Source organism: Rhincodon typus, chromosome 33, assembly GCF_021869965.1.
Source record: "Rhincodon typus isolate 14 chromosome 33, sRhiTyp1.1, whole genome shotgun sequence".
Lineage (NCBI taxonomy): Eukaryota > Metazoa > Chordata > Chondrichthyes > Orectolobiformes > Rhincodontidae > Rhincodon > Rhincodon typus.
Window position 1 is genome coordinate 4,072,983 of NC_063364.1, and position 15,222 is coordinate 4,088,204.

Genomic DNA, 15,222 nt, shown 5'->3' on the forward strand with positions numbered 1-15,222 from the left:
TGCAGCAATGTTGTGACCATGCTTGTAAGAGTTTTCTTTTCTCTCCAGTGAAACCATACATTCCTTTTTAACGAATAAAACGTCAGAGGAAATCTACAATGTAGCTGCACTAAGTGGCCAGATGATTCCTTACACACCACCCTCCATGTTTCTTAATAGACTTGAAACTCAACTTCACATTTGTTAGAGTTACCCCTCTTACAAAATACTTAAGAACTGTCTGTATGTTTACATTTTGGTTAGAGTTACGGGGAGAGGCAACACAAAACCAAGGGCACAATCTTCACGGGCAGTGCAGGAGCAGAGGCTGATGTTATTGGATCTGGCAGGGCAAATTGATAAAGTGTTTAATAAAGCAGACGGGGCCCTGGATTTTATATGAATAAAAGCATACAGTACCAAATTAAGGAAGTATCAAACACACTGCTTCGGCTTTAACCGAAATATTATGTTCAATCCTGGACTCCACACTTTAGGAAGGATAGGAAGGCATTAGAAAGAGTTCAGAAAGATTCACCCAACAATTGCTCCAGCTATGAGGAATTTCAGTTACAAGGATAGATTGGAGAACCTGTATTTGATCTCTTTGGAGATGCGCTGGGTGGTAGAGTGGCTCAGTGGTTAGCACTGCTGCCTCATAGCACCAGGGACCTGGGCTCAATTCCACCTTTGGGCAATTTACACATTGTCTCTGTGGGTTTCCTCCAGTACTCCGGTTTCCTCCTACAGTCCAAAGGTGCGCAGGTTAGGTGGATTAGCCATGGTAAGAAAGAACCCCATGCGGATTACAGGAATGGGGTGGTGGGTGGGTGTGGGTGGCTTGCTCCTTGGAGGGCCAGTGCAGACTTGATGGGCCAAATAGCCTCTATCTGCACTGTAGGCATCTAATTCTTCTATGAGATTTGATAGAGGTTATCACAATCATGTAGAAGTTGGTCAGAGCAGATCGAAAGAAACCATTTCCACTGGCAGTAAGGAGCAGGGGGACACTGATTTTAAAATAGATAGTGAAAAATCATTGGTGACCTGGGGGTAAGCTTTAAATCTAGTGTGGTGAGGAGCTGGAATGCACTACCCGAGAGTGCAGCAGAGGAAGATTCAATTGTGGTTTAACTTCAAAAGGAAGTAAATAATTACCTGAAGAAAGAAGGGATGGGGGAAACAGAACAGGGGGTGGGGTAACTGAGTTGCTGTTACAGAGAGCCAGTTTGGACATGATGGGCTGAATGGCCTGCTCCATCCTGAGCTTTGTAACCACCCCATGATCCGCTGGGGGCTTTTTTCCCCTAGAGTGTAGGAGCCCTAGGGGTAACCTCATACAGGTTTATAAAATCATGGAAGGCATAGATTGGGTGAATACCCAAAATCTTTTTCCCAGGGTAGGGGAGTCCAACATTAGGGGGCATAGGTTAAAGGTGAGAGGGAAAAGATTATAAAGGGACCTAAGAGGCAACTTTTTCACACAGGGTGGTGCGTGTATGGAATGATAACAACATTTAAAAGGCATCTGGATGGGTATATGAATAGAGGGATATGGGCCAAATGCTGGCAAATGGGACTAGATTAATTTAGGATATCTGGTCGGCATGGACGAGTTGGACCGAAGGGTATACTTCCTTCTGGTATATCTCTGTGACCCTATGACACTATGACTCTATCCTATGAATTAAGAGCAAGTTCACCAATGAGTGTTAGATCCCACCTACAGAATGGTGTTTGAATGAGGAGGAAGCACAGATCATTAGGTTTTTAACCTGCTTTCAGGTGCCTCCATTGGATAGAAGTGGAACTCTAGAATAGACATTCTCCATAATTCCTTCCTAAATCCTGCTGGAGCAATGAAAAATCAGCGAGAAACTAAAGTTCCAGTGGGAAAGCTGGAGAATATTGTAAATGTTCTCTGGTTTAATGCCATTGGGCAAAACGTTCACTCTGCCATGTGTCGCCACCCACAGGAATTGGAAAACTGTGCTCTCTCAGCCCAATAGAGGCATCAGCACAACAGCGTTTTGTTTGTTTGTTTTTCACCTTTTTGATGCTGTTAGAAAGAATTCAAGTTAAGCTCTTGGCATCTTTCAGGAATGTAGCCAACAATGCCAAACCAATGAAGGCTGTTTTAAGATCAGTGACCAGAAGCCTGGTAAAAGGAAGAGATTATAAGAGGGCACCTTGAAGATGGAGAGAGGAAGGTAGAGAGATTGACCTGCACAAGGTGACCAGAAAGATGAACAGCCTTCACTTCTTTCAAGTCATTCCAAAATACTTCCGTCAGGGAAGTTCCCATGAAGTTTATTTGTGGATACAAGAAACCAATTTGTACACAGCTAGCTCTCTCAAACAACAATGATTTTGTTTGATTGTGAGATAAATGATAGTTGGGACACCAGGAGAAATCCAACTTCATATTAGTGTTAGAGGGTAAGTGGAGTCTCAGGACAAATCCAGAAGATGGTACCCACAGCGGGAAAGCCCCCAGTACTGCACAGGAGGGTTGGCACTGAGAGGGAGCTGATGGCTGTCTAACAGCGCTGCGACTTTCTGTCTTGGATGTGAGCCCAATGAGCTGTTTTCCCCATTTTTTCATATAATTTTCCACCTGTTAACGTACAACTCGTGTCTGACAGTAAACGGTTTAAATGGTGATTGAACTGTAATTAGATAAATGTCCTGCTGGTTATAATTCAGGCTGTCACTGAACATCAAGCACAATGCTCCCGTGTGGGTTAGGTAGAATGGATGATCTGTATAAAATAACTGACACCTGGAAAGTCATTAATTTTTTTATGATGATATACTGGTTGTAAATTGTCCTTCAGGAAGGCAGATTTAATTTCATTGACTTCCGTCAATTTTGATTTGAATTTGAACAGTTCAAGGCTACATTTTACAATTTAGAGATCCCAGCTTGAACCACAATGGAGCAAAAAAAAAAATCTGAAGGCTTTGGAAATTGCTCACCAGTTTCTGAGCCCGAGATTTGGGCAAGTGTTTCCATAAAGTAAAGCTCTGCACCAACAGTCACGTTGATGAACATGTGGGTATTTTAATATCAGAGATGGGTTTGCGGCTAATTAGTTGAGTTTATGCTTAATAAATAATAGTAATAATTGCCAGCACAGAACAGAAACTCAAGTTGCATGTTGGACTGAATCTTTGATATGAAGGAGAGCTGGCATCTTGATTTAGCAGAACTATTTGCTTTGTGTAGCAGGTCAAAGCATCAAATTGAAGGAACTAAAGGAGCCATGCTGCAGTTTCTTATCTTGACTGTTAATTTTTTTTGCTTTAGATATATATTCAGGCCAGACGGCCAGCGAACCTGAAGATGAAAATGATTAAAGATGAGTACTTTGATAAGCCACTGTATTTAAAGGGTGCCCTGGGCAAACGCTCTCATTACCAGCAATACCAGCCTGTCGTTATGCTGCAGAAAGGATACACTGTGCATTGGGATGGTCCAGCACCCCAGGAGGTTACCATATGGCTCATCAACTTCAACCAGTGAGTCATCTTTCATGGGTTCAGTTATGTATCGTAAGTTAAGCTTGGTAAACTTTGCACTGTCAGTGTATTGGCTATGTCACTGCCAGTTAGAGTCGGCACCATAGCAAGCTTGAGTATTGGCAAGTATTCACAGAAAGAAAAATCACAATGATGAATTGAATTTTACCCAGTTGGAGCTATTGTGCAATATCTGGTTGTGTTCGTAGAATCCCTACAGTTTAGGAGCAGGCCATTTGGCCCATTGAATCCCACACTCCTCTCCTATCCCTGTAACCCTACATTTACCTTGGCTAACCCACCTAGCCTGCACATCCCTGGACACTACGGGTAATTCATCATGGCCAGCCCACCTAACCTACACATCTTTGGGCATGCAGACAACAGGGAGAATGTGCAAACTCTACACAGATGTTTGCCCAAGGCTGGAACCGAACCTGGGTCCCTGGCACTATGAGGCAGTAGTGCTAACCACTGAGCCACCGTGCCACAGCACGATGTTAGACCAAGTGAAGAGGATGTTACTCGTGAAGTGAATAGTGTGTAGACAGCTGTCCAGCACATGCGAGCACCAGCAGCTAACCCTGACTCATATTATTGGATGTGTGGAGGCTCATATCGCACTCAGGTGCAGAAAGCATTAAGGGAACTGGAAGCCTGCTAGCAAACTATGAGCTTGACTTGTTCAATGTTTGTTAGGGCACCATTCGATTTGGGTGTTCGGATGCTTGCCATAACTTGTATATTACCTATAAACGAGCTTGTAATTGCATCACTGATATATATTGTCCTTGTCAGGAATGATTGGATCCGAGTGGGATTTTGCTACCCTCAAGGCAGCACATTTAACATCATATCAGATATTCATAATCGTCTGTCAAAAAGAACGTTCAAGACTGGGTTGTTTCTGCGGACACAGCAGATGGATAACCTGGATCGTGGTCATCCAACCAGGGGCTATTATTTCTTCGATGAGGATACTGGGTGTGTCCTTTATGTCTATATCTAAAATGATTATGTATTCTTTGCTGCCTTTATTTTGCAATGAAGAATAAGAAGAGAACTGTATGTAATATTCCCAATTATCTACAGCACACTCAGCGCTGAAATGCAATGGTTAATTGTAAATGGCTGAAATCTTCATTCTGTAGTCACCGTTTTCACTCTTAATGTTAAGACAAAATGTGTAAGCCAATTTTTATTTTAGTGATGAAATATATGAGTGCAGCTTTCTTCTGTTAGAAAATGCGTTGATTTACAAGACCAACTTGTATTCACGAAACTACTCTCTTTGGTATAGTAACTGATTTATCTCTCCCTTTCTTCCACCCCAACCCCTACCCCTCAAAGACTACTGTTCCTGAAAGTGAAAGCCCACAAAAAGCGTGAGGCATTTGCTTTCTGCTCCTCAGCAGGCTGTGAGAGAATAAAGATCAAAGCTTCCATTCCAAAGACCAGCAAGCGCAGTGACTGTGCAATGAAAGCTTACCCCAAATACAGCGAGATACCAACCGTCGATGTACCAATGCCACAGCGAATACCTACAGAACAGCTGGTAATTTCTTATTCACTGCGCTGTTTTATTAGCTGGCCCATTCAAGTTACTGCAAACAGTGAGAGTTAGGGCTGTCCTGTGTCCTTGCCTGGGTTGTGTTAATCTCAGCCTGCTGCTTGGGCACATCAGCCGGTCAAAGAAAACATGAACTGTCAGCTAGGTTTAGCCATGTCAAAGATGGGGATCGATTCCATATAGCCACACCAGGTGGTCAATACGCAGCAGTGAGTCAAACAGAAATTTTAGACCTGCTGGATTTTGCTTTCTGGCACAACTGGATACATCTTACTACCTGCTCAATGTACTAAACAATTTAAACGGCTAGGATTTGACAGGAAAAACCTTGAACGGTGGTTGAGATTTCTAGATGGAGAGTAGTTGTATTAATTTTGTCTTCAAATCTTTTACTTCATCTCTCTCATTTGTCACCAACCTGCTCCTTTCACTCTGTTAGTGCCTTGCTCTCTCTCCTTCCATCTGTCTCCATCTCAATGTCTCTCTCGCTGCTTCAGTGCATGTCTCTCACCATCTATTTCTCTTCCTCTCTGTCCCTTTGTTCTTTCCCTCCTGTTCCCTCCCTCTGTATTTCTGTCTCTGTCATTCCCTCTGTCTCTCCTCCTGTTCATTCTCCCCCATTTTTTGAATTTGAGCTTTGTAGAAGATTCAAAATTGAAGGGAGGTAAGGGGCCAGTGGTAGAGGTGAGGTTGAGGGCTGCACAGTGAGGGATGAAAGGGCAGGACTCTGGGGAAGACAACAATTTGTTGGCGTGAGGTGAAATGGTATGTATCAGTGCCATTGTGACCAGCGTCTTGGGGCTCACTGAGCAACTTCTTAAGTTAATGAATGGCATTTGGCAATGCCCCATCCTGGGCTAGCTGGTGAGCACAATAATATTGACGATCACTTACACAGTTGCTGTTTCTCTCTTTTTTCACACAGACCACCAATGATCACTTCTTGGAGGTCAAGCTTGAGTCCTATCAAACCAGGTTCTTCCATATCAGACAGGACTTAGCCTACATGGATGTAAGTTTCAGCAGTTTTCAGTTTGACGTTGATGCTTCTGGGTTTGGGGGAGGGTGGCAGTACTGCATGAGCTGGAGAGATGGGGTATCGAGGTGTGACATCTCCTGACCCACATAACCCACAGAAGAAGCTCCATACCAGGTCTGTGACCTTTAATAATCACTCCTGCAGCACAATATACTACCAGACTTGGGCATGAGCTCCATGTGTGAAGCTTCAGTGACACCCACAAAGTCCAGCAGCCTGTGAAAGCACCTGGCCATCTCCTGTCAGGGAACTGTGTGGGCACAGACAGAGGGGAAGGAGCCCAGTAATTCCACATACCTTGGCTGGGGGGAGGGGTGGGCGGTGCAGAGGAGCAAAAACCGGTTGTTTCCCGGAGGGGATGAGCACAGAACTTTGGGTTGGCACCAGGATATCGTGGGATCTCACTTCTTTTGACGCACATCAAAACATTGACTGCAAGCGTGTTTGGGACCATAACAAGCACATCGCACCATTCAGTCAAATCATAGCAGCTCCCAGAGGTGGTGCTTCGTACCCACTAATGCTCTCTCCCTCCCAGCAAAACACTGCTGGTGGCAGACTTGACACCACCAATACAATTGTTTGCTGTTGCATTACGGACATCCTGCTATCGGCATCAAATAATTCCCTTTTCAGTTGCTGCTATTGCCTCCCAATGTCTGTGAGCCACTTGTGTATCAGTAAAGAATGGTTTGTGAATAGCCTCTGCCAACCTTTTGCCACCTGAAGCCCAGAGTTGGTGCGCCTTTGGCACTCTGTTCTGGGTTGCCACCTGGACTGCCAATCCTGGGTGACGGTGACCCAGCCCCTTGCTTAACCCCTCATCCTTTATTTCCTGATTGATTGAAGGGGCTTTGTGGGAGAGGATGGTTGGCTGGTGCCAGGTTTTCAAATAGCCTTGGAAGTTAAAAGTACCCTCCGAGTTTCTGCCACAAAAAATAACAGTGGGTTGGAGTGAAGTAGAGGAAAAGAGTCACCTGCAGAAAGTTCACAGGTTACTCAATATTTGTGTGAAGCAGCCAGGGCTCCTGTGTGGGCTGAGGCTGCTAGACTTGAGCACTTTAGTCATTTTTAATCTCTGCCCTGCAGGTTAATGGAAGGAAGTTTTATCATGCTGACGATGGCATGCAGATCGTTGTGGTAGACGGACAGTCTGGAAAGGTGGTCGATAACAGAAGCTTCCGAAACACAATCTTGCGAGGAATTCCAGTCCATGTAGAGAATTACGTGGCAAACATAAAGAACAAGTGAGTCATTGAAACCATTTCACCATCGCCTTTTGTGAAGGAATGAAACGTCAGGGTTGATTAATCCTGACAGGATTGGATCATTTGGGTTCAGTCCACAGGGAGAGGTTGTGTGACTGGGGAGTGCACCTAGTCAGTGAGTTGCCTCATTCTCCTGTATACCCTCCACCAGGAAACTTGGCTGCAGTCTGCATGGATAACCCTGCTGTTTGGATACAACTTACACAGCTCTGCCTTACTCTTTGGTTTTAACTTCAATCTGGTTTTAATCACGAGGTCTATGATCAGATAGAAGACAGGCCAGATAGAATGATGGAGAGTTAGTTGTCCAGGGTCAATCCAGAAGAAAACAAAATAGTGAAACCGGGGATGGGACATGGTGGTCCGACTCATCTCAGATACTTTGAAACAGTGGAGCAGTACACCCAGTGGAACTATTTCCCGAATTTACTGGATTCCCCCTCTGAGAAAGGGAATGGGAAATGGGCGGAGACTCTGTTTGTCCTCGTATCACCCACCCCTAGTTCAAACCATAGAAAATAGGTGCAGGAGTGAGCCATTAGGCCCTTTGAGCCTATACCACCACTCAATATGATCATGCAATTTCAGTATCCCACTCCTGGTTTCTCTCCATACCCCTCGATCCCTTCAGCCACAAGGGCCATGTCCAGCTCCCTCTTGAATATATCTAACGAACTGGCCCCAACAGCTTCCTGTGGGAGAGAATTCCACAGGTTCACAACTCTCTTCCTCATCTCAGTCCTAAGTGGCTTACCTCTTAGACTGGCCCCTAGTGACCCCAAAACCTATTGCATTTTGAACTTTTCCCACTTCTAATGAGGGGCCACAGACCTGAACTGTTAACTGTGTTTTTCTCTTGATAAATGCTGCCAGACCTGCTGAGTTTCTCCAGCACTTTCTCACTGTTAATGATAGATGACCTGTGTTTTTTACTGCCTGTCACTTGCCCATATTTATATGTTGGTGATCAGGGACTCACCTCACTTCATCAGTCCTTGCAGGGAAAATATCTGGGCAGGTTTTCTAAAATTGGTCAGAGTTTTTTCTGGAATTTTTCAAAGTTTAGAATTCCAATCAGAGTTCCCAGTCATTGGATTCAAATGTCAGAACATCTCTTCTCCAAATTCCCAATGCATGCTTCCATTGATAAGCTGTGAAGTGCTATTGTGTACTGCTAATTGTGATTGACTATCTATTTAATGTAAAATGAAACCTGGTGCATTGTTTTTGAGAATAAGCAATCTGTAGAAGTATTGCTCTTACATTTGATTTATAGATATGGTCTAAATCGTGCTATCTTAATGATTAATACTGGGATCTTTCTAATTCTAGCTCCATCGCTCTGATAACATCTAAAGGACAAATCATTTCAGAAAGACCTTGGAACAAAGTTCTGACCCAACTTGGAGCCACCACTGTTAAACTAAAGGGTACTTACTGATTTCGTTTTGTTTAGCTGTGAGCTTGTAACCGATTGTGCAGTCATTTACAGATTGTAGATATTGGAGACAGTTTATTTGGACATTGTGTTTTAAGGTGAAATGGTTTTTCCTGGTTTTAGCCTAGCAGGTGATGCTGGGCATATTTTGAGAAATCATTAACCAAAGACATAAGGAACACGTGCAGAAGGAGGTCATTCAGCTTGTCGAGCCTGCTCCGCCATTCAATAACATTGTGGCCGATCTATTTATGTTTTGAATTCTGCATTCCTGTCTACCCCCTCCCGCCCACCGATAATCCTCGATTCCCTGCCTAACCTGCATCTATCCACCTCTGCCTTAAAAATATTCAATGAACCTACAACTAGGAGTTCCAAAGTCCATGGAGGCCTCTGGCTGTGCCTTCATCAAGGGAGGCAGTGTTATCTGAGGAATTAGGGATGGGCAATAAATGCTGGCCTAGCCAGTGATACACTCAACCTGCGAATCATACAAGTGCTGGAGTGTAGGGCCATTCATCCTCACCAAAGAGCATCCCACTCAGACTCACCCCATCCCCATAGCCTTGTGTTTCCCATGGCTAATTCACCTAGCCTGCACATCCCTGAACACTATGGACAATTTAGCATGGCTAATGCACCTAACCTGAACATCTTTGGACTGTGGGAGGAAACCGGAGCACCCATAGGAAACCCATGCAGACACGGGGAGAAAGTATAAACTCCATACAGACAGTCACCCGAGTGTGGAATTGAACCTGGGTCCCTGGTGCTGTGAGGCAGCAGTGCTAACCACTGAGCCACTGTGCTGCCCCTGAATAAAAATAATTCTTGACCAAGAAATCCCCCAGTACTGGCACATTAGAGGATTAGTGGCACTGAAGATCACTCCACCCTCAAAGAAGCTCAGCCTCAGTGACCCTTATAACATCAGATGGAGCTGAAAGAGTTGCCTTACGGGGATAAGTTGTGTAGGCTAGGCTAGTGTTCGTTTAAAGATTAACAGATAATTGAAACAAAGTGTTTAAGATGATTAAAGGGTTTTAGAGAGCAACAATTTCATCCACAAGATTCTGGCCCCCTCAAACAGCTACTTAACTGCTCTCCATGACTTCACAAAGGCACTTAATAATTCCCAAATGAATGAATTAAAACAAAATAGCTCATAGAGAATGAAAGCAAGGTGGGCACTGAGCAGTTTGATGCTGTGCTGTTGGTCAAAAGACACCCGTGCATTGATGGAACAGAATCCCTTCTTGCCTGTCCTGAGACTATCCAGCCTGTCCAGTCTGTGTCAGCTTTCCTTTCCATCATGTCTGATCTGGAAGAAGGGAGCACACTGACAAGAAATACTTCAGGACACAGTTTAGTGGGAATCTCTGAAATCTCTTGGGCTGGGTCAGGTGAAAACTCCAAAACTGAGATTGATAAAAGATCACCCGAGGAGGAATACCTAGTGGTATTATCACTAGATGGTTAATCCAGAGACTGGGGACCCAGGTTCAAATCCTGCCACAGGATTTTGAGTTTGAATTCAATAAAAAAAAAATCTGGAATTAAGAATCTAATAATGACCATGAATCCATTGTCGATTGTCAGGAAAAACCCATTTGTTTCACTAATGTCCTTTAGGGAAGAAAACTGCCATCCTTACCTGGTCTACATAAAAACCAAAAGAACTGCAAATGCTGTAAATCAGGAAAAAGCAGACGTTTTGGGTCTGGTGAGGAAGGGTCACTGGACCCGAAACATTAACTCTGTTTTTTCCTTCACAAATGCTGCCAGACCTGCTGAGCTTTTCCAGCAATTTCTGTTTTTGTTACCTGGCCTACATGTGACTCCAGACCCACAGCAATTTGTTGACTCTTAACTGCCCTCTGCGCATTTAGGGATGGACAATAAATGCTGGTCTCACCAGTGAAGCCCTCACCTTGTGAACGAATAAAGTGTATTGAGGGTTTCAGAACTGAGGAGTGAAGATAAGGATCATCCATGATCTAAATGAATGGCAGACAAGGCTGGAGGGGTTGGATGGTTTTCTGTACCTACATTCCAATTAGTCTGTAGCTCACAGTATTTCTAACTGCACAAACACTTCCTGACAATTTACAAATTAATTTAGACAATTTACAGACTGTAAGGAATTTTTTTCCAACAATGAACAGATGGTTGGTAGTGAACAACATGTGGTTATACCCACATCCCTCGCAGAAAACACCGAGTTCACTTTAAGGCAAGTATCAGTGAGGAGGGATATTGTCCCTTTGTTCTGTGACAGGTTTGTTTTCAGGTGATGCCCTGCAGATGCTTTGTCCTCTGACTGCGCCCCCAAGTGTTATCTTTTTTTAACCTTTTCGCACTGGGAAATATCACTTGCTCAGATCCTGCATGCCTGCTGACTGGTTCTCTCGGGTTTCAGTTCCTCACAGCTACTGTGAGGACTCCTGCACTGGTCCCTTGAACTTGCTTTCTCTCTAATGCTCGACACTGAAGTGTGACGCTCTCCATCAGTTGATGTCCATTGTCCACAGCCTCCTATGGGGAGGGTTTCAGGTTCCAGGTAGCCTGGGTGAGGGAGAAGGGCTTTCCTTCTTTCACTTCTGATTGGCCAGTCCCTGATTTTGAGATCAAAGTCCCCTTGTCCTGTATTTGCCCAGTCACTGAAAATAGCTAAAATTCTAAATCTTTGCCCTGTATTACAGCACAGCAGTAACCAATTTAATAGGATCTCGACCAGCTCCCTTGCTGTAAAGGTTTTTGCCCCCTTCCTGTCCTGGTTCAGACCTGTATAGTCAGCCCTGGTCATGAGACAGTTCTAACTGGTACTGAGCTCTTTCAACAACCCTTCTTGAAAGGGACCACTTAGAAACTGAGCATAAGAAAAGCCTCTCAGCATTGAAACTAGGCAGTAGATTATTGACTAGGTCAGGTGAAAACTCCAAAACTGAGATTGATAAAATATCACCCGAGGAGGAATATCTAGTGGTATTATCACTAGACGGTTAATCCAGAGACTGGGGACCCAGGTTCAAATCCTGCCACAGGATTTTGAGTTTCCACTTTCCAAAAAACAGCTGTAGCTTTTTGCCAGCTAGCTCAGTCTCATGACACTTCCACCTCACCCACAATAGCCTCCACTTGCCACGCGCTCCCAGCCACCTCCTGCCCAGTCTCCTCTGTTGTCGCTCCCACACCATGTGCTGATTGTGTGCCTCATTCTGCCACCAGTCTGCTCCCCATCCCACTCCCCAGTGCCTCCCATTTCCTGTCAACTAACAGTCACTCTACTGTCGCCTCCACACTCCACCTCCAATTGTCTCCCCTCCCAACTTCAACACTCAGTCCCTTCTTCCCTCTGTCTGCCTCATGCCATCTTCACAATGAATCATTAAATCAAAGATCCCCTTCTACCTGTTTAAGTGGACACAATGCCTACACTTTCAAACGTCAAATAATTTATTGCAAATCATTGAGACAGTGGACCAGCTCTTGACTTTGTGAGTGTAAAATTAGTTTGGCACCTCACCACTATCTCCTTTCCAATTATTAATGGGCTGTTACCAGTCTCCTATCACCCATTTTGACCTTTTGCAAAGTTGAAATCAGTCCCACTGAGGGATGTTTTGGTCCTGAATAAATACATGTCATTTATTTTGCCTGTAGATAACTGCTGCTCGGAAACAATACAGGTTAGATTTTGACAACTGTTTCTCTTGTTCCAGATAAACTGGCATTTGTGGGATTTAAAGGAAGTTTCCGGCCTGAGTGGATAAAACTTGTCGTTGGTGAAGAGGTAGCGAAAATTCATGAGGTTCTCCCAATTCCTGTTGTAAACAAGTTGAAACTATGAGTAAATCTCATCGGTAGCATTGACCAAGTACATGTCCAGCTCTACAGAGTTGACCTTGAAATTACTACTGATCTTTGGAAAGTGGTCAAAACTACAAAAATATTGCAGCAGAACAGCCATTTATCATTGTGCTAATCTGTCCAATCACTAGGCTTGTTTCACAGGCTGATCCTATATGTAGACTGTTCTCAAATATTCCTTATTCTGTCTCAACAATGCTCATTACTCCCGAAATAGCTGGTCCTTTTTCGGATGTCCTATTCTTTCTGTGATTTGTCTGTTGAGGTGTTTTTGATGTGTCAGCCACATCAAAGATTTATTTCCAATTGTAGGTATGTTTTTATTTATTTATTAAGACACCGTAGAACATGACACCAAGCCACTTGTGTGACTGTATTGTAAAATGTTCATATATTTTCCATATAACTATGACTTTGTCTGGTAAAAGTGCACTCCTGAAAGTGAAGTTGGCATTTTAAGCATTGGCTGAGATTGTAATTTATTAAAGTTGGGGTTCTCATTTGAGACTTATTTCTGAAGGGGAAAGTGTTTGGATTAAAGAAGTGTAATTTATAACTGACATTTGTATAAATTACAAAGATTGTATAAGTGATGTTTCATAATAAATGTAAAGTTGAATGAATTTGCAAAGGCTGGTAACTGGTGCACTTTTTTTAGAAAAAATTACATACGTGATCACAGAGTCATAGAGATATACATCACGAAAACAGATCCTTCATCCATGCTGATCAGATATCCTAAATATAACTAGTCCCATTTGCCAGCATTGACCCCATATCCCTCTAAACTCTTCCTATTCGTATACCCATCCAGATGCTTTTTAAATGTTGTAATTTACTAGCCTCCACCATTTCCTCTGGCAGCGCATTTTATACACTGAGCACCCTCTGCGTGAAAATGTTGCCCCTTACGTCTCTTTTAAATCTTTCTCCTCTCAACTTAAACCTATGCAGTCCAGTTTTGGACTCCCCCACCCCAGAAAAAAGACCTTGTCCATTTACCCTATCCATGCCCCTCATGATTTTTTAGACCTCCATAAGGTCACTCCTCATCATCTGACGCTCCAAGGCAAATAGCCCCAGCCAATTCAGAAGCAAACAGAAATTGCTGGAAAAGCTCATCAGGTCTCACTGCATCTTTGAATAGAAATCAGAGTTAACGTTTCAGATCCGGTGACCCTTCCCCAGCCTGTTCAACTTCTCTCTATAGCTCAAACCCTCCAACCCTGTCAACATCCTAGTAAATCTTTTCTGAACCCTTTCAAGTTTCACAACATCCTTCCTATAGCAGGGAGGCCAGAATTGAATGCAGTATTTCAAAAGTGGCCTAACCAATATCCTGTACAGCTGCAACATGACCTCCCAACTCCTATTCTCAATGCACTGACCAATAAAGACAAGCATACCAAAAAGAGATAGCAAGAACTGCAGAAGCTGGAGTCAGAGACAACACAGTGTGGAGCTGGATGAACACAGCAGGCCAGGCATCATCAGAGGAGCAGGAAAGCTGACGTTTTGGGTTGGGACCCTTCTTCAGAAATAGGGAGGGGGAAGGGAGCTGGAAAATAGAGAGAGAGGAGGTTCGGGCTGGGGAAAGTAGGTGGGATGGTGACAGATGAGTGCAGGTAGGCAGTGGTGGGGATTGGTCAGTGGAAAGGGTGGGGCAGATAGGTGGTAAAGAAGATGGACAAGTTGTGTCAGGTCAAGGAGGCGGGGATGAGAAGGAGAGTTGGACATGGGATGAGGCTGGGGGTGGGGAGATTTTAAAACTGCTGAATTCTATGTTTAGGCCATTGGGCTGTAGGCTCCCAGGTGGAATATGAGGTGCTGCTCTTCCAGGAGGAAGGGTCACTGGACCCGAAACATTAACTCTTTTTTTTTCCTTCACAGATGCTGCCAGACCTGCTGAGCTTTTCCAGCAACTTTGTTTTTGTTCCTGATTTACAGCATCCGCAGCTCTTTCGGTTTTTAACGTTTGAAAGCACTTGTCTAATAGCATCAAAATTGGCCTTTCTCCAATTTAGAACTTGACGTTGTAACGAACAGTCTATTGCAGGAAGGTATTTCTGTTCATTTGGACGGTTCAGTGCAGAAAACAGTAACATTTAACATATTGGATTGCCTGCTCTTATCTTTATTGCCCTTAACACCCCTGAAAAAAGGAGGTGGTGACCTGTCTTCCTGAACCAGTACAGTGCAGTTAGGGAGACACCATCTACTACATAGCTTCACTCCCACAATGGGTTAGATTATAACTTTGTGTGACAGTGTCAGGTGAGTGATATTGAATTGGCAAGCATTTATATCTCATTCAATCATATATTTTTTAAAAATTGACTCTAAGGCATTGTAAATATAGGCTCTAGGCTCTCGGTAACAAGCTCTGGGGTCTCGGTTACAGGCTCTGGGGTCTCGGTTACAGGCTCTGGGTCTCAATGATAGGCTCTGTGGTCTCGGTTACGGGCTCTGCGGTCTCGGTTATCGGCTCTGGGTCTCGGTCATAGGCTCTGGGGTCTCGGTTATAGGCTCTGGGGTC

The 15,222-nt window shown here is 44.0% G+C and overlaps 1 protein-coding gene across 2 annotated transcripts in view; it reads left to right on the plus strand.

The window, feature by feature from the left end:
• The window catches only part of LOC109936348 (cell migration inducing hyaluronidase 1), a 215,934-nt gene extending 202,625 nt beyond the window's left edge, over nucleotides 1–13,309 (plus strand). For both annotated transcript variants that reach the window (XM_048615950.1, XM_020534964.2), the window contains exons 23-29: nucleotides 3,290–3,501; nucleotides 4,300–4,485; nucleotides 4,852–5,056; nucleotides 5,997–6,083; nucleotides 7,200–7,357; nucleotides 8,711–8,808; nucleotides 12,539–13,309. In XM_048615950.1, coding sequence (XP_048471907.1) covers nucleotides 3,290–3,501; nucleotides 4,300–4,485; nucleotides 4,852–5,056; nucleotides 5,997–6,083; nucleotides 7,200–7,357; nucleotides 8,711–8,808; nucleotides 12,539–12,666 — 1,074 coding nt within the window. In that variant the 3' untranslated portion in view covers nucleotides 12,667–13,309. The remainder of the gene's footprint in view (nucleotides 1–3,289; nucleotides 3,502–4,299; nucleotides 4,486–4,851; nucleotides 5,057–5,996; nucleotides 6,084–7,199; nucleotides 7,358–8,710; nucleotides 8,809–12,538) is intronic.
• Nucleotides 13,310–15,222: the final 1,913 nt, after the last annotated feature.